The sequence below is a fragment of the Actinia tenebrosa genome, unplaced genomic scaffold (genome assembly GCF_029948245.1).
Source record: "Actinia tenebrosa isolate PJP-AT-01 unplaced genomic scaffold, QUT_ActTen_1.0 PGA_scaffold15__27_contigs__length_11533743, whole genome shotgun sequence".
Lineage (NCBI taxonomy): Eukaryota > Metazoa > Cnidaria > Anthozoa > Actiniaria > Actiniidae > Actinia > Actinia tenebrosa.
The window spans coordinates 4,934,873-4,960,026 of NW_028292575.1; the positions used below are offsets into that span (position 1 = coordinate 4,934,873).

Below are 25,154 nucleotides of genomic sequence, written 5' to 3' on the forward strand. Positions count from 1 at the left end.
TTAGAAAAATAATCATGAAGACCTCTAATTTTGAATTTTCTGTCAAGGTTCACAGACAAGATAGTCTTCAAAGCGTTCTACAGCAAAGAGATAAAATACCTCGTATATATCCGCAGTAAATTCTTGGAATCTTGTTTTAGTACTTCTTGCCACGCCTTAAGATGAGAAGTGAATCAAAACATGGCTTGGCTCTTGCATTTGTAGCACATCCAGCTTTGTGTTGTTGATAAATTAGCCTTGTCTATGGGGGGTAGGGGACAGTAGTGTTTTGTCACCCACGTGTTTATGTGGATTTAAGTATTGTTTAACTTATCAAAATTATTATGAAATCTTCTTAATGAACTGAGATTCTGGCTTACTATAGTAAAGTTTACTTATGAAATATTCTGAATCGAGTCCATGTTAAGACTTCAAAAAGCTTTGAACGACTACTATAAATACAACATGGACCAAATCTCTCCCCCCCCCCCCCTAAAATGATAATTCTACTGCTCTGGGTATAAAAAAAAAGTTAACAAATAACAAGCATTGGAATTATTCCACATGGTCGGTGCTCTATTTACCGTTGCACGTCAGTAGGGTAATTACTGATGGATTTATGTCGAAAACATTGTGTCATAATTATGTTTTTGTAGTAGCAGAAGAAGGACGGATTTTTTAGAACGACTTTCGTATCTGTAGTGGGAAACACGGAACGGACTGTACATGGTACGATATACGATAACATTTGCTTTACGATATAAAAGAGTTTTGCTTAATACAAAATATTCATATCTAGGGGAAGGTTCTTGATTAGCTGTGGGGTACCACACAGATCCATGCTCAGTCCTCTCTTATTCTATTCTATGCGTAATGAAACTTAAAACTTGATGCCACATGGACACATCTTCGGTTCTCTCCTATTTCTGCTATATATAAACGATCTACGTAACGTTACTGCTTATAAAACTCCACTTCAATTCTGTTTGTAGATGATACTTATATATCATTATCAAGTTGTACAAATAAAGCTGATGCTGAAAACCATGAACTGATAGAATCCATGAATGGCTCTTAGCTAACAAGCTAAATCTAAATGTGACTTAAACCAAGCTTACGTTCAGGTAATGCCCGCACTAAAAAAATTGCAGAAAATTAAAAAGAAATAAAAAAAATGGAGAAAAAACAACACATAGCGTTGCAGGCTAACGAGTGTCAATGGCCCGTTTGCCAGATGCTGCAGTCCTGTTTGGTTTGACAAATGGGTTGCCTGTGTCTTTTTTGGTGTCTCGCCGGTCGCATGCTGCACATGCGTGGTAGAACAAAAACAACAACGGGTTCCAAATTTTCCATCTTATAAACCAATATGTACGGAATACAGCGGAATTTTAGCATCTCTGGTACGTGAAATACTTCCAAAATAACCCTTACTTCACAATTTAACTCCTTAATAACTAATCTTTCCTCTAAAGGTAATCGGTATGATTTTTTCGACGAGCCGAACCCGCTGGATCTGTCGAAAGGTGAGTGAAATGATCGCTATACGTTGTGAAACTGGTGTGGCCATCAAACACCAATATTTTTATTTTTCTGTTTATTCTTTCTTTTTTGTCTTTGTGAAGCTGTAAAATATATCATATTGATTCTTTTGCTATGAAGCTATTTCTCTCGATTTTGATTATTTACAATGTTAAAACTAGAATTATAAATTTATATTTACATTGTAGACATTGCAAACATCCTACCATGAAAACTCCCGTTTTTCTCGAGAATTTTTCGATTTACGAATATTTATTATATCTTGATTTTTTAATAATTAGTTTATAGGTATTTTTTTGAATTTGTGAGCCGATTTTCTATAAGATAAAACATCGAATCAGCTGCATTATGCTCCAGGGGGCATTTGATATCATAAAAATATTTCATAGTATGGGATTCTTGGGGTGCAACCACATGACTCATAATCCCTCAAGATATAAATAACAATGAAACAGCCGCAACTGTTGGTTGGTCTAACAAGAGAAGCTAATTAGAAGGCTTTTTTATTGACTTATTATTAATTAACAAGGGGAGGGGTGAATGGATGGGGGTGGGAGGGGGGAATGGATGGGTTGGGAGGGGGGATGGATGAGGGTGGGAAGGGAATAGTTGGGGGTGGGAGGGGGAATGGATGGGGGTTGGAGGGTTGAATGGGTGGGGGTAAGAGGGGGGATGGATAGGGGTTGGAGGGGGAATGGATTAGGGTGGGAGGGGGAATGGATGGGGATTGGAGGGAGAATGGATGGGGGTGGGATGGAGCAGGTGGCAGTGGCAGCAAATAAAAATCTAACTTTACTATTCATAGCATTCACCAAAAGTATACGTAACCTACATTATTTATAGTTTTGATATTTTAATTTCATTTGACAGACCCAGCCGAGAATATGCATGAAGTACTGCAACAGATAACGAGTAAAGAAGATATGTCCACTACCAAGAGAATGGGATGTGTCAATAACTTTACTAAGGTAATTATGTGGATATTTAGACTTTCTTTGTATCTTAGGTCCAATGTTGAATTCAATAAAGTTGGTCACCTAAAAAGCTACTCAGCTGCCTTACACGGAATAAAAGGAAGTGAAACCAAACCAAATATTCAATTTATTTACATTTACCTTCAAGTGCAGCATGGTTTTGTTTCCTTTCTATCAATATTTACATTTGCTAAATTGATGGTTTTCACAGCCTCCATGTTGGACGAATTTAACAAAAGATTTGTCATTAGTATCTTTTGTCATATCATCCAACATGGCCACCGTGTCTTTTGTTATTACATTCTCTTGGGAATGATTGCAAACCAGCAATAAGGTTTTCTTTGTATAATTATGTAGCTTCAACATGATGTTCTACAACATTTGGATAGCCATCTGTCTTTCCACTCTTAGTGCCAACTTTGTAATTCTTTTGCTCTATCTCTTGAACAAGCAAAATCACTTGACAAATAAAGCTTTCTCCTTGGACTGTTGGCAGACACCATTTACATACCCAGAGACCCCAGCAATGAGATCATTGCAGGGTACATGTATGACCTCAGAGATTCTGGGTAGTTTGAGATATATCCAGGATTTGATATAATGGGACTCCAAAGTCAGTACTCTATTGTGTGTCTAAGGCAAATGTCAAATGTCAAACTTCACATGAGCTGACATCAAAGAAGACTGCCTTGTTATCCATTGTTTCAATTTGGTTCGGCTCATGTCAAGTTTGACGTTTGACCTGAGCTACATGTAATAGACAGGATTTGATATAATGGGACTCCAAAGTCAGTATTCCATTGTGTGTCTAAGGCAAATGTCAAACGTCGAACTTCACATGAGCTGACATCAAAGAAGACTGCCTTGTTATCCATTGTTTCAATTTGGTTTGGCTCATGTCAAGTTTGACGTTTGACCTGAGCCTAATAGACCTGGACTGCAGCATACATGTCAGAATGCAGATAAATTTAAAGGATGTAATAATAAGTTTCCAATTCTCATGAGGTTGATATTTTATTTTTATTTCAATACCCTCATACAGTCGAACCTCTATTAAGTGGCCCTCTATTTAGTGGTTACCCTTTATTAAGCAGTCACTTAATAATTTCCCGAAATTCGATTTTCAAACTGTATATACTGTAAACTTGACCTCTATTAAGCGGTCACCTGATGTTTCCCCAGGGGTGACCGCTTAATAGAGGTTCGACTGTAACTACAACAACACGTGGATGCTTTGGCATGCTGGTCTGTCAAGCACACATTTTGTATTGTCCCCCAAAATTGAGCTTCTTTGATGTCACATGCAAGGGGTCTATATAATGTTAGCATTGTTCATATATTTGTAATATCACTTGCAGCTGATTCAACATGTTGATGAAAAAGCCAATCTTGGATTTTCCTACGAAGACATTATCGTTTGGTAAGGACATTAAAATGTGTGTTTCTTCTTTTTCATCAAATTATTTTTTCACCATTCTATAGAGGCTTTGCACCATCACGGCAGCCATGACAGGAGGCATAACAATAGAGTCCTTTCCCCCTGGGAAATTGAGTTCTTTCTCATGTAAATCAGATCAGACCAGATTCTATTGTTCCTGCCTCCTGTCATGGCTGCCAATCACGTGATGCTGCAAAGCCTCTATAATATATTTTGTACTATATCCCAAAACATTAAAAATACAGCCAATCGTAAACAGGAATGTTGTCATATATTCTTTAGTATTCTATGGTTCTCTTCCTAGCCCACTGCAGTAAGTGTATTTTCAATGAATCAGAACAGAGTGGGATAAAAAAGTTATACAATATTTTATTGGCGCACCATTGGAAAATCTCTCTTTTATTATTCTAGCTTAAAAGTACCATTGACAATGAGTGCTAAAGAAGTAAGGGCTGCTGGTCTGAGGGCACTGCGTCATTTATTTACTGATGAATCAAAATTCTTAACCATGTTGAAACTCAGAATAGATCTGTTTGTCGTAAGGTAAGCAAGCATATTTTAAAATAGCCCTCGACATCTCAAGTTCTTTATGAAAGCTTTCTGAGTAAATATTTGTACCAACTCTACTAACATAAGCTTTTCTAAGATTGCCAAGATAGGGCATTCTAGTGTACCTTGGGTATAAACATTGTTTATACACTATATGCCTTACAGTATACAAGTATGGTGGTTTTCAAACCAAAGCTAGACCAGAATCCATCATGATTATTGAACTTAAAAAAAATCCTAGGTCAAGGTTCTTTAAAAAAATTTGACGTACAGCTTTGATACAGCCAAAGTTACATGTATCTTCAGAAGAGAACCACAAATTGGTTGACATTTTATTATAGTTACAATGGCTAGTATTGTCCTTATAAAATATGATTAATTAAATTATGGTAATACTTAAGCTGTTTTTTATCTTTCAAGGTCTATGGACAATAACCAAGCCTATGAAGTAGAACGTGTCCAAGCACTCCGGTTCATTCGCAAGGTATCTAATGTATGCTATAAATGTATATATACTATTTAATAACTATGAGAGAAAGTAGTCATACTAAAAAAAGTAAACTTTGTCTTGGTCTGAGTTAGGACTTCATATATTTATATATAAAAATATGATTGTATATTTATTATTACCTTACAGGTTGTAGCGATATGTCCAAGGTCCTGTCCTATGTCACTGGCAGCAACCCTGGTATCTACAGGTTCAGACGACACAGAAGAAGCTGATAGGCTTAAAAGAGCTTGTTTGGCTACTTTATGTGAATTAGGTAAGGGATAATTATAGTTACATAATAACATCTAATTATTACATGTTTATTAGATGGGGATGATGATGATTACAGTGAATGATATGATGCTGATGCTAATGATGATGCTAATGATGATGCTAATGATGATGCTGATGTTGATGATGGTGATGATGATAATGATAGTGATGGTGATGATTACCATGATGATCATAATGATCATGATGCTGCTGCTGCTGCTGCTGATGATGATGGTTATGGTGATGATTACAATGATGGTGGTCATAGTTGTGTGGTCATGAAAATGTTGATCTTATGATGGCAATGTTGATGGTGATGATGGCAATGTTGATGGTGATGATGGTGGTGATGATGGTGATGATGATGATATGATGATGATGATGATGGTGATGATAAAGATGGTGATAATGACAATAACAATAATGTTATTGGTTTTAGTGGTAGCTGTGATGATGGTGATGAAAATATGTTTGTGATGATGGTTGTGACGATGATGGAATGGAAAATGTAATTAAACTTGGAAATAGTAATAAATGATACTTATTCAATTGTCTCATGATTGAGGTTCATTTGTAGAAGGTGTTCATCAGGTGATGGTATAGACTGAATGGTGTGTTTGTGTCTCGTATCACCTGATGAACGCTAGCAGGTTGCAGTCAAAACGTCACGAGGTCCTTCTACAAATGACCCTCAATCATGAGAGAAATGAATAAGTATCATTTATTAATGATGTTGGTGATGCTGACAATGATGATGATGATGATGATATCTAATAATACACTAAGTCTTCTAATGCTGAATTTAAGACAAATATTTTTCCAGATACCATTGATATAACAGCATGATTTTCTTTACAGCTCTGAAGAACACACCATTAGTATCATTTGCTGGTGGTATTCAAGCTATTGCAAGGAATGTTCTGGATTGTCAGATGCCGAGGTTGAACGAGTCGTTAGTGGTTACCCTGTTGTATTTAGTGAATAATGCAAAAACAAGACCCTTTGTGCCAATAAATGTTGGGCTTGAGGTTTGTTTGTGATCATACTTACTTGTAACTGTCATAATGTTTCAAATGGCCACCATTTAATTAATTCTTTTTCCATATTTATTGTAGGCAATCTTGGCTCCATTTACAGATCTTCATTACAGACACAGCGCAGACACCCCAGAATCACAATTAAAGTATGAATTTGTTTCTAAAGATTCAGTCGAGAAATTAAATTAAAAAAGCTCATGAAGGATTCATAATTAGGAATGTAAATTATGTTTTATCCAACATTTTTTTCGGAAAAAAAATTTCAAAAAAAATTTGAGATCCGGGCGGGATTTGAACCAGTGACCTTGTGTTTGCTAGTTGAATGCTCTAACCACTGAGCTGGAAATCCTTGTGGTGACAGCTTGGTCTTGATGGTATTTGAATAATTAAAAAAAAAAAAAAAAAAAAAAAATTAGTAACAATAATTAATAATGGTATTTTAATCATTAATAATAATTAATTATTTTATATTAATTAAGATTTCTTTGGTGCAATTTGAATTTGTTTAGATTTAAGTTGTAAAATTCAATGTTGAGGGTTTGTACAATCATATGCCAGCACCTATAGAATCCTTTACTCTAGCCTAGGAAATTGAATTTTTTCACATATATGTAATAAGTGGTTGTATTGTTCCTGCCATCCTCAAGCCTAGCTTTAAAATATCCATGAAAAACCTTAAGCTTGTACAACTTTGTATATTAATTGTACACATTTTTTAGGGAAGACAAAGATGGCCGTCTGTTGGCCAGTAAGATGGCTCTGATTACTGTTTTCAGAACTTGGTCAGGTAAAAAAAGAAATAAGCTTAACGAGTTTATCGAACCCATTCCAGAATATGCTAATTTAAAAGTTAGTGCATACTTGCCTACATGTACCTCTCAAATTGAATTGAAGTTTAGATGGACAGTGGGTTTTTGTGGAGGGAGGAAAAGTAGAGGACCAAGAGAAAAATACTTGAATCGAGGAAGCTCTAGACCTAGTGAAACTCTACACATAATGTCAGGTACAGAAAACAAAACTGAAACAGCAGAGTTATGCTAATTTAAAAGTTAGTGCATACTTGCCTACATGTACCTCTCAAATTGAATTGAAGTTTAGATGGACAGTGGGTTTTTGTGGAGGGAGGAAAAGTAGAGGACCAAGAGAAAAATACTTGAATCGAGGAAGCTCTAGACCTAGTGAAACTCTACACATAATGTCAGATACAGAAAACAAACCTGAAACCGCAGAGTTGAGAGGCGAGTGCATTACTGCTACACCATCCTTAAATCCTCTTTACCCGTTTCTGCTGATCTATTCTCACAAAATTTTCAAAAAATTGTTGCGCGAGCTACAGTACCCCGGACGTGTATATACATGTAATTATATTACATACCTCTTTGGTATTCATAATCTCTATAATCCCTGGTCATTGAGGATTATTGCAATGAGAAGGAACATGTCAAGTTCTTAATATAATATACTCCACTGGCCTTAGTATTCTGCTCATTTCCTTTTCATCTTATGAGGAAAATACAAGAGGGCTGGTGGTACCTGGAGTGAGTACCTGGAGTGAGCTAGGAACCTTGGGAGGGAAAGGGTTACTCCTGAATTCATTGTTTTTAAATCACTGTTTTGTGTCTGTGACAGGGATCATCAGCTTCTGTAAACCTGATGGTAAAGGTTTGCAGTCCATGTTGGGCGTATTTTGTCTTCAAAATTCCGATGTTAGGGTATGTAACTTTTTTACTTTGATTTATGGAGATCTGTAGATTTATTTCTCGTGTATGTACATCTTGTAACCAGTGTAATTAAAAATTGTGGTACCATATTAAGTAAACAAAAGTGATGACAGCAGTGATGATGGCAATGGCAGCAGATACAGTAGCAACAATAACTGCACTGTACGGCTATTGACAACAGCAGCAGTGACAACATAATTAGGGAAACTTAATTCTTTCTCATGTAAATCACATTAGACCAGTTTCAATTGTTCCTGCCTCATGTCATGACTGCCATCACATGTTGGTGCAAAGCCTCTATATCAACAAAAGATAAACAACTTAAAAGTTTATTGAGTAGTTCCAAAAATTATCCATACCCCCCTCACGGAGGAATTTTTTAATACACCCCCCTACCCCCTGAAAATTCCAATTTTCTTCCATACAAACTGTGTATTTATCTGACCCCCCTACTCTTTGGAAATTCCATTCAATTCCTCTGTGGGGTGGGTATGGATGATTATTTTCTGGAACTACACATTTCACAATTGTTTTTATATTCCTCTTTTTTTTTTAACAGAAAGGAATCATGGATATTATATCACAGATCTTTAGGATCAAAGAACCAGAATGGACGGATGACTTTAATGTCGCTTTGTTAAGTGTTGGTGAGTAAACAAACTTTCAGTTTAAGGACTATTGCTGTACACTAAAAATTCTTAACTTGACGTCTAACTTGTCATTTTGTATGTTATCCAAGACCCATCACAAATGAAGGAATCTTGGAAACTTTCTGAGGGGTTCGTTGCACAGGAAGGGCTAGAACTGCTTCCAAGGGCTACAAGAGCAACAGCAAGGTTGGTACAATGCTGCAAATTGTGCATAAATGTACAATGTATACAGCTATTTTTTTAAAGGTTGATTATTAAGGTGGAAATATTGAAAGATGATCAGTGATTGACAGTTGCACAACCAAAAGAAACTTTGGGCATACACCTAAACATAAATAATTGAGGGGTTTTAAATGGGTTAATTTGTCGACTACAAACAACACTAAAATAATTAACTCTGTCAACAATAACCTCAGTCTGCATTAGTGACAAGAATAACAATAATAAATACCATCATTCCAGCTATTCTCCGATCTTGGAATGACTTACAGTTATCAACTATTGCCAGCTATCACTTATTGCCTATTGTCGTTTGCCTCTTCAACCTTTTTTGAAACTGCTGACTTTATATTATATAGGTAGAATGGGATACACATACTTAAGTATATTATCATTGATGTTATTTGTTACAATTATGTGAGCATTTTTGTCCTTTAGGACAAACCTTGTGAACAACTACACAGCTCTTGTATTATCAGCCTTCATGAATGCTGGACTGTTTGAGGTAAAAATAATAATAACTCTCTAAATCTAGTGTTACGAGATTCATAAGCAATTGCGGAACCCATACGCCAAATCAAAATATGCCGATATTTGAATATTAAGTAAATGTTTCCATTAATTTTAATTTATGTTTCCATTTGAACGCAAGGCTAGTCAGTTACAAGTCAGTGCAGAACAATAGTTATTCAAATTGGTCACTATACTTCAATTCGGTGTAAGACATTAGCAATTGTCAACAAAACATTCTAGAAAGTACAAACAACAAAGAAATTAACAGAAGGTTCTAGAAAGAAAGGAGTGTGTGACTTTTTACACTACTGTACCCAATTCTTCACATTAGATGTAACACTCATGTTTGCTTTTGAATAGAGCCTTGTAGAGGTGATAACATCATCAGACTGCTTCATCTCAGTCAGAGCAACAATATTGCTTGGAGAACTGTTGCATTTGGTAAGAAACTTTACTTAATTAATACTTTACTTAACTTAACTCTAATTTTCAATCAGTTATAAAAGTGAATTTTAATGCCACGAAATTAATTGTAATCTGGCCTACTGATGCATAGGGCTGGAATCAGTATTTGAAGAATACAGCTATAGAGGCATGCCTCCCCCACTCCCCACAATGGTCCAGGGTCTCTAAATTCGAAACCGGTAAAATCTGTCCAGATTTGCTAGTTTTCAATACTTTTCTACCGTCTATACATTTTGATTTTTTTTAATTTCAGGCCAATACTTTACTTCCCCCAGAATGCAGTAGTCACTCTCATTGTTTACCAACCCTTGTTAACACAGCCACATCATTTGAAGTCTCTGCTGCAGAGAGAGGGTAAGCATGAAGCTTTACAACTACTAGTATAATCAAGTCATTATGGAGTGCTATGAACTTCGTAGAACTTCATACAAGTGCTATTCTTTGGGTGGTACATTTTTTACTTCATTCTTAAAAATAAAGACTTTGGAATTCACCTTTTGGGCACAAGCCGTCACATATAATAAATTGTTTTGAATTGTGTTACGGTTACTTGGTTAATGTTAATTAGTTCTCTAAATACAAGTAAAAATTCATTTTTCTAGCTTGATTGAAGCTTTTCTTACTGCTGTTGAGTGAGCTAACTAAAGAAATCTACCTAAATTTCCTCTTTAAAGTCAGTGAATTTGTATGGGAATCTGAGAACAATGTCCAAACTTTTTGGTGACTGTAACACAATCCAAGCTAGCACTGAAAAGGTGAATTGAAAGAGGTGTTGAATCAGGAAAAGATCAAAGGCAGGAAAAGATCAAAAGAACAAGACTAATAGTTGTGTGTATCTCCTAATATTCACTTTCTGTCTCTTGTATGATCTTCAGCCGTGCAAGTGCTGCCGTCAATTGTTTAGATCGCCTGCATCAAATGAAGAAAAGAGGACCAGTACCCTGTAGTTTGTACCTTGACCAAATTGTTATGCAGGTATATTTTGCTGTATACTTACACATACACAAGCTTTACTCTATATGTTAGTGTCGAAGTTGGAGTAGAGAAAGCTTACTCCATATATGGTATGATCAATTCCATATTTGGATTGTGCAGAAAAGCTGCAAAGAAAAAGGCCATCGATTTATAACAAATTCGACATTAACATTTTTGAAGAAAAGAAAAGAAAAAAAAAGACAAGTAAAAAAGAAAAACTTTGGAAAACTGAGGAAGGATACGGGGACAATGCTAACTCGTGTGTCTGCCACGCAGACAACAGACACAGGGGAATACGACCCTAAATGTTTGATATGAGCTCTCTTAGTAAATAAAATGAAGAAATAATTGTATGTCTTAAAAACTAAGTGTACCTTGTTTTTGCAGGTGTTGTTCATTTCGTTTATTCATTTTTGGGGAATTCGCTGACGATGGCAAAGAATTCCCAAAAAGGGAACAAACAAAATGAAGAATTAATTGTTTAAATATTTCTGACTGTGAGATTGCTGTTCCATATCCTTGCACTTGTAAGGAATCATGATCATTGCATAATGACCAATAAATACTCAGTATTAGTTTCTTGCATTCCTTTTTAGACTCGTGCCCTAGAACCCAAGATAAAACTAGACAAGTTACAAAAAGATAGGTTATTACAGTGTATCAACAAGGTAACAGTGCACATCTCTTACCCATCAATAGACCTACATTAATAATAGACCAAGCTTGAGTAGTGTAATGTTTTCCCATTTCAGACCACATGTCATTCACTAGAGTATCATATCACTAGAGCTCCCAACCAATCAGAATGTGAGATTTATAATTAATAGTTATTTTATAATATCAGTGACTAATACTAAATTAATGGTTATTTGTAGCAAGATTTAGAGGAACCATATCTTGTGGCAATCAGAGATTCTCAGGTCAGATGAAGATATAGAGATTATCACATGTTGAGAGCTTGATATCTTTTTTATTCATGAGTTTCCATATTTTATCACAACCGAGTGAGTCTCCAAACAAGTAATCAAATATGTAGAACAAGTGAATAAAAAAGATATCAGGCTCTTAATTTGTTTATTACACATTTAGCGTCATTATGTCATTCCATACTGAAATATTTCCAGTTTACCGCAAATGTGTAATAAACCAGATAATATTGATAATGTTTAATTATAGTCAGTACTGTATTTACAGCTGTTGTCACAGTCGTAAAACCATTGCTCATTTCATTTCATTTACTCATAGGTGACAATGGAGAAGGACTTTAGGAACTGGGACTGGGATCTGATAGAAGCATCACTGCAGGTTTGTTTGATGATGATGATAATGATGATGATGATGAGATGATGCTGATCATGATGATGATACATAATGATGATGATGTTGGTGATGATGATGATGATGAATGTTGATGATGGTGATAGAGTGGTTGATGATGATGATGATAATGATCATGGTAACTTGTTGTTGTTATTGATAATGATGGTGATGTTGATGGTGATGACATGCTGTTGATGATGATAATGGTGATGAATATGACAATGATGATAATGAGTGAGTTCTGCAAAAACTCGCATAAAAATGATTCATTTATCAATGGTGTTAAAATTTCTGTTGTGCTACATTTTTGTAAAATAAATCCAATCTTAAATATATATATACATTTTTTAAAATTTTCCTCTAGTCTCCTTTCATGTCACTGAAGAGATTAGAAGAAATTTCCAATCAGAAGTTCATACGAAGTCTTCTAAACTTCTTCAAGCCTACATGTCAGCAATTTTGTACGGTCAAGTTATCAGACCCTCAATCCAAAGCCTTCTCTCGTGTTGGGCTTCTACTGATTGACTTTCTGCTGGACCCAGATGATGTCATGGTAAATGCGGAACTCCTGTCCTCCACATTGTATGCCAAACCTTGCTGTGATGTACCCTTTATTTGTATCGGAATTTGCAGGACCTTGAGTATAATTTGTTAGGAATAGGTATAAGTGATGTTTTGAAAGTTCTTGTAATTGCATGAGCCTTTTGATGAGAGAAATTGATTAAGAAATTTCAAAACGTTACAAGTGCCTATTTATTACGAATTCTAGAACAAGGTTGTGCGATTTTTCATCTATTAAATGGTACACATTTAGTATAGTTTGATTATTGTATTTCATAATATTTATCCCTGTTATCTATGTGGAAGCACCGGTGGTGTGCGCTGCTAATGCGCCGCCTCTCACCAATGCGGTCCGAGTTCGAGTCCTTCCGATCTTGATGTTGTATGTGAGTAGAGTTGTTTGCTGGTTCTCTCCTGTGCTTTGAGGGTTTTTCTCAGGGTTGTCCGGTTTTCCTCCCTCCACAAAAATCAACTTCTAAATTCTAATTTGATCTTTGGGCTTTCACTTAGTTTGGAGCCTAGCTCTGTTGTGATTGTCCCACACTGTGATATAACAGCTAAAGCTAGTAGATTTTTTAAAATGTATATGTTATGATGACCTAGTGCCGTGATATTCGATGGATGGTTGTTTTTCAGCTTGTTGGGTCTAATATACTCCAGGAACTGGTGCAGGAAATTGCAGAGTGTCTACAACAGGTAATATTTCACAAAATAGTAAAATAATAGCAATTATTGTTTATTATTGGTGAATGAATCATTGAATCATTACTACCATCATTAGTACCACATGTCTGAAAATCAGCTTGCTAAGCCATCTATCATGGATAAATAAAGTTGATTGATTGATTAGTTGGTTGATTGATTGACTGGTTGATTGATTGATTGGTTGATTGATTGATTGATTGGTTGATTGATTGATTGGTTGGTTGATTGATTGATTGGTTGATTGATTGATTGGTTGATTGATTGGTTGATTGATTGATTGATTGATTGGTTGGGGTGCAAGGAATAGACTTAAAATATCATGATAATGATGACAACAAAAATGTTACGATTATGATAATTATGATGACTGATAATAGTGATTTTTGATGCTGCTCTGATAATCATGGTTGTGATGAAGATATTGATTGGGATAATTGAAGTGTTGATTTCTGACAGCACTAATAATTATGATGATGATAACAGCAATGATTGCTGATGTTAAAGATTGATGGTGAATGACCTGTAAATAATGATGATCACAGTTGATGTTAATAATATTTAATGATGATGACAATGTTGGCAAGGATGACAGCAGTAATAATGATGACAATTACTGTATCTTTTATATTATTTTGTAGGTTTTATCTCCTAACGTGTCTAATGGTGTTCTCAGTGACAACAACCTTCATACTTATTTGAGCAGAGATTATTTCTTGTTTCTTGGTAAACTGTCAAGCTCAAAGGTGGGCTCTAAGCTGCTGGAGAAGACAGGAATCTTTCAATAGTAAGTCCTTCCCTCCTTCCCTCCTTCCCTCCTTCCCTCCTTCCCTCCTTCCCTCCCTTCAACCCTCCCATGCATCCCATCCCATTGATACTACCAAGCATCCATCCCAGTCATACAACCACCAATCAATCCCATCCATACTCTCATATACCATCCATCCAACCATCCAGGCATGCATGCATGCATCCATACAACAACATCCATCCATCCGTCTGTCCGTCCGTCCATCTATCCATCCCATCCATCTAACAGTGTCCATTCCAATTATCCATCCGACATTATTTATCCATCTGACAACATCCATTCATCATTCCAATTAACCATCCATCCCATCTATCCCATTCATTCATTCATCCATCCATCCCATCCACTGTTCAATCCATCCACTCAGCTTGTAATAATTGATGTGTTCGCTCATTATATGAACATTTTCATTCATTCTCATTTCAGTCTCCTTGACATTTCCTCCTCATCACACGAGAATCTTCTCAAGCTAATCGTATCAAGCCTGGATTACAGAGAGAGTGGAATCTCCAGGATCATTCTATCTAAGATACTAACTGCTTCAAATTTTGTAAGAATCTTTTTAACAATATTTTTAGTGATATACATCCATTTATCATGCAAAATGATGGTTCCATTTCAATTAGAATTTTTACAGCCATTTTCCTAATTATGTGACCAACGCAAGTAAGATTGCTTTGCTTTTAATTGACCTGGTAAATCTATGTTTCTGTTTGTAGCACTCAAGGTTATATGCTACCAGCCATATGCGAGTCTTATTAAGGTCTAAAATTGCTTTCTTCAATAACTGGGGTATGGAATTCCTTGTCACTCAAGTAAGTGTTAAAAATTGAGTTCATGAAATGTTCCTTGTTATATTCGATAGTTTTTGCCCTTCCTCTTTTCATTTTTGTGTGTATATATGTATAGGATTGTAATTATAATAGATTGTAGGAAAATATTTAACACTACTTGGTCTCATGGTCTAAGAGTCAATAGCCCATGAGGCTAAAGGCCAAAGGCCCAGCTATTGACTTGTAGAGCATGAGGGCAAGAAGTCTAATTGTTTTAGTAGAGAAATAACAATACACCATGATATGATTTTCTTCTTGTGTCATTTTGTAGCTGTATGACACAGATCCTCGTGTAGCGAGTGAGGCTGCCGATGTGCTGGATGAAGCTTGTGAAGACGAGGTATTCATAACTGTAGATTAAACTATCTTTCACTTGATTCCAATCAGCTGATAAAAGTTTTTTAATTCATTAAATCTGTTCAAACACTGACCACCATGTGAAGAAAGAATTCTATTGACGACTTGTGATTCAGCTGATGAACATTCCACACAAGACAGGAATAAATGAGGTCAAGTGTTAAAGAATCTCTGTTTTATTCTAACATCGATATATAGATCTTGTTAGACATTTTAGGGTGGATAAGGGTGGATATTTTGTTGAGCCAGCTGTTTTTGCCGATAGAGTGAAGACTAGAAAGGCTAGAAAAGGCTAGAAAATACTGAATGACTCCAATCATCATATTCCGCCATCCAGCTTCCAGTTACCTCACTCCTCTCTTTTCTGTAAATTGAAGGATTAGTAATGAAAGGATAACATGTTTACAGCCTTTATTTTGTATCCAAAGGCTAATCTCCAGTATCTTGTGCAACTTCGTCCTGTTCTCTTACATTTGGGAGATAGAGGTATTCGCCTCCTCACAAGGTATTGATACTCATTATCATTCACTTCGCTATGGACTGGAAGGAAGGGTAAAATAGGATGGGAGGGAATTGTAGAAGTAAAAAAAGGGAAGGGGAAAGGAAGGAAAATAAAATTGAAGGAAGGAGAGTGGCAAGTAAAGAAAAATGGAAGAAAGGGAAGGGAGTTAGAGGAAAGAAAAGGGATGGAGGAAGGAAAGAAGGGAAAGTATGAAAAAATGAAAAAGAGAAAATGGAATTATAAAACAGTAAAAGGGAGTAGAAAAAAGAGGAAGGAAAAAAAGAAATAGATGGATAAAAGGATCGTTCATTTTGTTGCTGGATGCGTTAATTTTGATTTTTTTTCTATTCATAGATTTGTGTCAGTAGAGCGAGGCTTTAGTTATCTAACATCTTTGGGTTATCTTGAAACTTTGCTGGATAGATGGCGACAGGTTTGTAAAATAAAAACTTGGTTGAAATTGTTCTATCAGTGTCTCAAACTGTTGTCATCGCCGCTGCCACCTCCACAGTCATCGATGATGGTAATGGTTGTGATGGTGATGATGGTGGAGAGGATGAGGATGATGGTAATGGTATTGGTAATGGTGATGATGATAATAGTGGTGAGAATGATCCTGATGGTGGTGGTGGTGGTGGTGATGATGTTGATGATGTTGATGGTTGTGATGGTGATGATGGTGGAGAGGATGAGAATGAATGATGATGGTGATGGTGATGATGCTAATTGTCGCGAGAATGATCCTGATGCTGATGATGGTGGTGATGATGATGATGATGTTGATGGTTGTGATGGTGATGATGGTGGAGAGGATGAGAATGAATGATGATGGTGATGGTGATGATGCTAATTGTCGCGAGAATGATCCTGATGCTGATGATGGTGGTGATGATGATGATGATGTTGATGATGGTAATGGTGATGATGGTAATGGCGATGACAAGGGCGGATCCAGCCAAACTTTTAGGGGGGGGGGGGGCTAATTGAGTTTCTTCCGTCAACACAACGGAAAACAATATAAAAAACATCGTTTTTTTCTGCTGAAGGGGGGGGCTTCAGCCCCCCTTTGCCCCCCCCCCTGGATCCGCCCTTGGATGATGGTAATGGTAATGGTGGTGAGAATGAACCTGATGCTAATGATGGTGGTGGTGGTGATGGTTGTGATGGTGGAGAGGATGAGGATGATGGTAATGGTAATGGTAATGGTGGTGAGAATGAACCTGATGCTAATGATGGTGGTGGTGGTGATGGTTGTGATGGTGGAGAGGATGAGGATGATGGTAATGGTAATGGTGGTGAGAATGAACCTGATGCTAATGATGGTGGTGGTGATGATGATGTTAATGTTGATGATGGTGTGGTGGTGGTGATGATGATAATGATGAAGAAGTTGATGATGTTGGGGATATTGATTGTGATTATGGCGATGATAGCGATGGTGATAATTATTATTATTATTTTCATCATCATTATTACTAATGTTGGTTACCCTCTTATTACAGCATTACAGACTGGAGTACGTTCGTTGGGTGGACGAGCTGTTAGCAGAGTCTTTGACCACCTACACCAAGCCAGTCAATGATGAAGGTTATGTTCGTCGATCAAGCAAAAGGTAGATATCCCCTAACATGAGTATGCGCCCTTACCTCCCAGTCCTCCTTGGGTGTTAAAGCTGGGTCAGACAAGAGAGGCTGTAAATAGGGTAAATAGAAACCAGAGCAGTAGTCGATGTAACCCACCCACCCCACCCAAACGATCTGTGTTTTGTGTCTACATCACACTAACGACTCTCCATGTCGGTCTCCATATCTTAATCAACAAGAAAAGGTAGATATCCCCTTTCTCCCATTCCAGTTCTCCTTGGCTGTTAAGGCTGGTTCAGGCCAAAGAGGGTGTAAATAGGGTTTTATTTCAAGTTTTCTGGTTTTCCTCCCTCCGCAAAAATCAACTTTTAGATTGCAATTCGATCATGAAACGAGGGCACAGGTTTGGTATCAACTGGCTATTAAGTGCTACCCCAGTTTAACAAGATCGATTTTTGTTTTTTCAAAAAAGCGACTGGTTTTGAAATCAGTTTATTGAGCTTTCTCGACTCAACTAGAGTCTTGATTTATCACAATGACTGCAGTCACGCTTATCTTGGATTTATAAACCGTTACATCATCATTACTGTTGTTTAACAGGGAGATGGTCAGGGATGTTTATCTACCTCCTCATCTGTATGGAGAGCTGGTACAGAAAAAAAATGGATTTAAAGTTCTGCAGAAAACGGTAATGGTGTTTGAGTTTAATGAGTTGAGTAGTTTTGTATATAGAGCAAGTGCATACATGTTACGTCATAACCACCATCATGGTTGACAATAACAAAGCATTCCTCATTAGCTTTTTTTGTTAGATCAACCAATATGGCGGCTGTTTTATTGTTTTTCATCTCTCAAGGGATTTTGAGTCACGTGGTTGCACATACTGTATACCGTGGAATATCCCATGAGGCACTTAAGAGTGAGCAGAACTAAAAGTATCCAAACTATTGACTGTGAAGATGATCTTGTTGTTCTTGATCTTGTTGATTATTCTAGAATGATATCGAGGAGTGCGTTGGGATTATCAGGGACTTGGAACCTGATTCCCGAGAGAACATCATTCAGATCAAGGCGGCTTTGTGGGCTCTGGTAAGGCACTGTGTATGACTGTGTATGTGGTAAGAAGGGAGAGAGGGAGGGAGAGAAGGAGGGAGGGAGAGAAGGAGGGAGAGAAGGAGGGAGAGAGCGAGCGAGGGAGAGAGAGAGGGAGGCAGAGAGGGAGGGAAAGAGGGAGGGAGAGAGGGAGGGAAAAAGGGAGGGAGAGAGGGAGGGAAAAAGGGAGGGAGAAAGAGAGAGAGAGAAAGGAATAGGGACTTGGAGCCACCTTTCTTCTAGGGACCCACCAATTAAAGGTCTATACTCAGTGTACCATTTGTTTGTTACCAGGGACACTGTGGATCTTCAAACTGGGGAATCACGTTACTCGTAGAAGAAGACGTTATTCCAGACATAGTGCGCATGGCAGAAGAATGCGACGATTTTGCTATCAGAGGGTGAGTAAGCGGATCATTAATCAACGTGTGTTGAACTAGCCATTGAACCAACTCTAGTGACCGTAGTACATATTTATCATTTCGCGTCACTTGGTGATACTATCACGTCACAATACTATCATGGCATAATGCATTCGTTCATGTGATACTGTGAGGACACGACACGGGGACTACGAATTCTTCGTTGCTCCGGGCTAGTCTCGATTTTGTATGGAATTATTTTGAATATTCATGTGTACTTTACTTTACCATTAGTATTTGTGGATATTTCGACAGCCTAACCCTGAGTAAATGAGTCCCTGCTGTATTTGACCACTTCGAAAACGATCATTTTGTGCGCACGGTATTTTATTGAGTTCTGCCTAACAACCACACACACACACACACTTTCTCTCTCTCTCCAGAACATGTTACTATGTCCTTGGTCTGGCCGCCAAGACCCGACAAGGTGCCGAGATCCTGACTGATCAAGAATGGGTCAGCATTCGACACATGGGGAATGAAGAATGGCCTGTAGTGGAATCCAAAGATTTAGAGATCCCTGCCATGGTGTTGGCCAGTCCTACACCATCGCCAACGTACTCCGCATTTCAACTTGGTAAGATCACCGAAGGCAGTGATAACGGTATTTATCTTGGTGAAGAGCCGAAGAAGACTGCTGATTCATCCTACGATGAACTAAGTGGAATATACATCGGTGAGGATAAGACAGCGAGTAAGAAAGTAGGCAAGGAGGAGAAGTCAGAGCCTGGTGGGATACTGGCACGTTGGTACGCGGATGCAGAGAGGCGCCGAAAAATCGCGACTCGCGAAAGTGGACTCTACGACGATGCGAGTGGAGTGTATATTGGGAACGAAAGAGCGCCTCAGAAATCATTACTCGATCAAGAGAATTTTGTCCCTGGTGGGATCATGGCAAAGCTGTACCAGGACGCTGGCCTTGGTAAGCCAAAAGATTCAAAACACAGGAGGAATCTTAGCGAGGGGAACTTTAGCTCCAGCACGGGGGTCTTGAATGAAGCTGGTAATGAAATGGATGCTAAAAGAAGGACTTACTCTAATGTGGACCACACTGAACCATTGAATGTGGAGTTCAGTGGAAGTGGTATGCCGAAGATACAGAGGCAAATGTCAGGAATAATGATGAAGCACGTTCATTCTTCGGTGAGTGTTAGTGTGGGAATTGCCCTATTTCACTATGACGTCACTGCTTGTTTATGTGGGGGATAGAATCGCCAAATCCAATAGGAAATTCAACAAACTTTGCTCCTAGCGAAACAGTTTAATCTAAAATGGCCTGGTTTTCAGATATAATACGAGTTAATATGTACTAAAAAATATTCTGAGAGTTTGCTGGCTATTCTACTTTTCTTCGTGGATTGATACGGGTTTTAGAACAATTTTCGGTGAATTTGCGTTGATTTGACCCCCTCCAACGACCATGATCGTTCGCGTTTAAACAATAGATTGATTTGATCTGACGTCATAGTGAAATAGGGCAATTGTCACGAGTTCATTTAGTAGCTATTCAATATATTCCAGCTTCCCACCCTTCCTTGCTTCCTTGCTTTCTTGCGCCCTTCCTTACTTTCCTTCATTTTGTAGAGCGCCACAAGCGAAGACTCCTTGGGCAACGACAACAGAGAAGCCAAAGAAGGAAGCGACTCAAACCTCGAGACTCGAAACAGATACGACAGCAGTTGTTCCGAGCTGACTGTCCCCATAGGTCATGGACGGACAGACAGTAACGTCAGTAGCATCAGCGAAAACAGCATCGACTACCAAGATACGTCATCCATGGACCCCAGCTACGGAAGTATCGGAGACTTTTACGAATCACCCAAGGCCGAAAACCGGTTTAAAACAAGGGCTATGGATGATCACCGGCTTATCAACCCGCCACCACTCAGGCTGACCGCACGCATGAGTAATGACTCTGTACACACCGAAGAAGGAAAGTTATCGCTTGATAACGACCCAAGACGTGCGATCCTCACCAGGCAGAGAAGCATCAGCATGACCGAGAAAAAACGCACGAAGTCGCCAACCCTTGCTCTCATAGCAGAAAACAGAAGCTCCAGTTTTCATGGAAGTACAGAGTTTAGTAAGATAACTTCGTCGAAGCGCTCTACAAGTGGCATGCAATCCTCAGAAAATTCCACAGGGATGGACGATGGGCTGAGTAGCACGAGTTCTAACAGTCTAGCTGAAGTGAAGATCCTGAGTGACAAGACTATTGTCTTTCGTACAGGGGTCGAAAAAGACAGGTCGCTGAGTTTTGATAGTGCGCAAGTAAGTGATCTCAGAAGGGATCGACTTCTTGTGAGCTCTCAAGTCAGCGAACCTGAGATGGAAAGCGGCTCTCTCAAAACGCGCAGTCGCACAAGTTCTTGCGAGAAGGCAGAACTTGCGCGTAGACTTGGACTGAAGAGTGGAGACATTTCGCAGAGGTCTTTTGGACGGTCCAGAAGTACAAGCAGCGGCTATGGATCCGAAATCTATCAACGCAAGAAAATCATTAATAAGAATAGCCTATTGGGTGATACTGAACATGTTACCGTCTCCGGGGACTCGAACAAGAATGCGCGCTCGCTCTCAGATGTTGGAAAGTACACGACTATGCGGGATGCTTCTGGATACGTGGCTCTTAGCACACTACGTCGACAATACAGCTTAAATAAAGAAGCACTGGCCCCTGCAAGCAGTTATAACCGACCTCTGTATACTGCAGGGTAAGAATAAAATTCAAAGTTATATTGTCATTCGCGTGGGATCCCTGTGGTTTTTGACGTTTTGAGCTTCTTTTGTCAAGGGGAAGGCTTCTAAGCTAAATAAAGATGGTGAACAATTTTAAATGTTTCTTCGCTGTAATATCTGCAAGTTTTGATTCCTATTTTGGACATTAAAAAAGTTTAGATGGCGGAAAAATCACCCAAAATTAAATATATGTTCACTTCCAAAAAAGGCAAGCTTACCAAATATGGATAGAGCGATGATGGTGGCCTTCCATCCCCCAACCTATGAGAATTGCCCAAAATTGAGATGAGACATGCACAAAATGACAAGCTTGCGCAATTCCGCAATTTGCCGTATCCACCGCTACAGTCGTTCAGTTGCCTGGTAAAAACCCCTTCCTGGACTCGCCTTTGAAGTTCCCATAAATCTTTTCAAAGCGTCTACAAAATAGCTTTCTTACGTTGTTTCGTTGTTCTAACGGAATTCAGTTAAAAATGACAGCATCGAGAATATGAGACTCACTTTTCCCATTTCTCCTGCTGGTTTTTCATTTCCTGTTTTTCTTATTCTATCTGCGCCGCGTGCTCCAATGCATCTATTAAAACTGTTGGCTTGCTACTATTTTCACTGCTACACGCTGATCGAGACATTAGTTGCGACAGGACAATTGGGCAATACACTTCCGTCAATGGAAATGATTGGTCGGCACCTTTATATTCTCTAATTGGCGGCAGTGTATTGCCCTATTTCCCTGTTGAGACTGTTGTAGCAGTGAAAAGAGTGGTTGAATGATGCGCTTAAATTTGGATATATACACACGATTGATTCTCGCACTTTATTTACCTTCTTATAGGCCAGCCGTAACAGATTCAACAGGTTTGACCGCACGAGAAAGTTTGAGTAGTTCTACAAGCAGTTACGAATTCAGACAACTCGCCAGTTCTATGGCTAGTTCATCTGTTGGTAGAGAGTTCTTGGGCTTGTGTCTCCCGTTGAATTTAAGCTCATTCTTTCAGGTATGTGTACTTCCTTAATACACTCCTTGGAATAGTTCTTCAGTAAGTCGGCTCAATTTGGAGGAAAGGACAATACAAATATTCTTCTAAGATTTCGAATGGCAGCGAAAAACGTACAGCTTGTTGGACGTATCGTGATGTGCCGTAACGCGGGGTTTTTCCCCCCTAATTTTATAACCATTTTCCTGCTTGTGTTTTTTTGTTTTTGTTTTTGTTTTTTTAAATAATAGTGGTTTAGTCCAGGTGTCACAGTCGTAGAGCAAGCTTGCAACTGCGGGACGTAACTTCGTGCGTGCATAATACCAGAATATATATATATATATTTCTTTCTTACTTCCTAGGTTGAGCAGTACGACTACCAGGGATCATGGGCGGATCATTTCATATCGGATCCCACAACAATAGGAGTCACAAACAACCCTGAAGAACCAGATGGAATCTCCGACGAACACGAGCCTTCGCGCTGTCTAGGGTGCATGTATTCAAAGCGCACTAAGTCAATGAGTGAGAGAAGAAGATCCATGGACTCCATGACTGATCCAGACAGGATCTCTTACAGGAGTGTGGCAGACGAAGACTTGTCTGGTGATAGTTCTTCTACTAGTTTTGCCAGTAGTGTGACCTACTTGGGGCAAGAGAACGAAGAAGAAGCAGGATCGAAGAACTTGGATGAGTCTTCGCCTAGAGGGAGAGTGCTTATTCGAAAGACGGTGCTGAGTCTTGTCGTAAAGCTGAGCAGCGCTGTTGGATCGAAGTCTCACCAGGAGGGGCTGTTGCAGTACGTAGGGATCATTATCATTATAACCATCATCATCATAATAAGCCTGAAGCGAGATGACGTTTTACCCCCGTCTCTGGACCATAATCCTTTTCACACTGCTTTTGTTCTTTAATTATGACTATTGTTCCTGCATTCTCTAAGGAATCAAAAATTTTAATATGAAAGAATTTAAAAAACTATTATGGTCTAGAGACGGGGGTAAAACGTCATCTCGCTTCAGGCTTATTAGCAAATACACCAGTTTCACATTCAATGCATACCGCTGTTTTTGAAGACTATAGACTCATTTGCAAAGGCTTAGCCTCGTTTATAAGTAAGCTATTCACAGATGCCATTAAAAGTCAGTGGGATTTCAAAACATTGGTATTGTTCAAGCTGCACATTCTTTACATTAAAGTTGACATTTGTAAATGATTTACCCTCAAGCATGGCTAAGCCTGTGCAGATGAGTCTTCAGTCTTAAAACACAGCGGTACTTACGGAATGAGAAAAGGGACTATTTCATTACTGAAATTTTCATAAACATGCGAAAAGTGTCTGCGAGCTGTTCGCTGAAATTTGTTTTTTCGCTGCCGCCAGTCAAAAATATGAAAGGTGCCGACTGAGTAGGTTTGATTGACGGCATCAAAAAACAAATTTCAGCGAACAGCTCGCAGACACAGAGTTCGCATGTTTATGAAAATTTCAGTACCTCCATGATCTTGATCATCATCACCATGTCGTACTGAATTTCACCTTTATTTTCTTTTAGGTTGAAAAGTCGTTTTCCTCACATCTTCCAAGATCTTTGCATGTTCTGTGAAGTAGTAGACTTAATGAGCGTCTACCAATTTCGTCTGTTTATACGAAGGTTCTTAATACACACTCTTTTTAACGATGTACTTTTTACTGAGGTGAGATATATATATATATGTAACTTGTTGTTTTTTTGCCATTAGACCGGGGCTACTCCCACTAACACGAACAATTTTCCGGAGAGGAAGTGTCCTTCCTCTCCGGCCCAATTACTCGTTCGTTATATGAACTGCCAATGCAAAAAGGGTCACAGGGAGTCCAAGAACAAGACAGTCACTTTATAGTCAGTATAGACCATTTTCGAGTTCCAAATTACTGCCGTGTGTTCCTTGATTACGGACAAACACTTTGAAAATCCATGGACTTGGAACACGTGAATATCGGGGCTAACCCCGAGCAAGAGAGAACTCGAAAACTGGAGTATCCCTGTCTTTCCATGGACGCCATTCCTATGATCTCTCTGTACTTATTTCTTTATTTATTTTCTTTAGATCCATGAACGTGCTGATGCTATTGCTTACGGCGGCGTAGCAGCGACGAGTGCATCTACTTGCTAGATAAAGGTCATTTGGTTAAAAAACCTCCTCGCTTAGCTAAAATAACTCTGTAAATGGTAGTCTCAAGCAAAAAGTCAAACTTAAAAAAGCTTGAGCATTTATTGCCAGAGACCAAGATTTTGACGTGAACTTACGTCATAACAAGAACTAGGCAAAGAGTAAAAAAATAGATATCTAGATGTTTCAGTTAGCTAAGAAGTTGCTTTGTACAAATGTTTCGTTGTAAATGCTGTAATTACTCCTAAAATGGTAAAGAACGAATGAATATAGTAAACTGATCAAACA

At 38.3% G+C, this 25,154-nt stretch overlaps 1 protein-coding gene across 1 annotated transcript; it reads left to right on the forward strand.

Annotated features, from left to right (window-relative positions):
• Positions 1-1,301: 1,301 nt before the first annotated feature.
• LOC116300646 (rapamycin-insensitive companion of mTOR) lies at positions 1,302-25,154 on the forward strand. Its single transcript, XM_089030451.1, has 38 exons — positions 1,302-1,379; positions 1,452-1,502; positions 2,389-2,486; positions 3,851-3,912; positions 4,342-4,473; positions 4,900-4,963; positions 5,117-5,243; positions 6,101-6,270; positions 6,358-6,425; positions 6,999-7,066; positions 7,909-7,991; positions 8,560-8,647; positions 8,740-8,836; positions 9,308-9,374; positions 9,743-9,823; positions 10,101-10,201; positions 10,723-10,822; positions 11,419-11,490; positions 11,698-11,742; positions 12,068-12,127; positions 12,507-12,695; positions 13,340-13,399; positions 14,047-14,192; positions 14,643-14,766; positions 14,936-15,031; positions 15,321-15,389; positions 15,835-15,911; positions 16,263-16,341; positions 17,411-17,520; positions 18,092-18,179; positions 18,488-18,580; positions 18,878-18,984; positions 19,389-20,148; positions 20,590-21,716; positions 22,574-22,736; positions 23,078-23,514; positions 24,269-24,410; positions 24,804-25,154. Exons 1-38 carry the CDS (start codon positions 1,346-1,348, stop codon positions 24,867-24,869), a joined length of 5,601 nt encoding a protein of 1,866 aa, XP_088886577.1. The 5' UTR covers positions 1,302-1,345; the 3' UTR covers positions 24,870-25,154.

Coding starts and splice junctions, on each gene's coding strand:
- LOC116300646 (XM_089030451.1), top strand. CDS start 1,346: ATGTACGGAATACAGCGGAATTTTAGCATCTCTG. Junction 15,912..16,262: donor GGTATTCGCCTCCTCACAAG/GTATTGATACTC, acceptor TTCTATTCATAG/ATTTGTGTCAGTAGAGCGAG. Junction 24,411..24,803: donor ACGATGTACTTTTTACTGAG/GTGAGATATATA, acceptor TATTTTCTTTAG/ATCCATGAACGTGCTGATGC.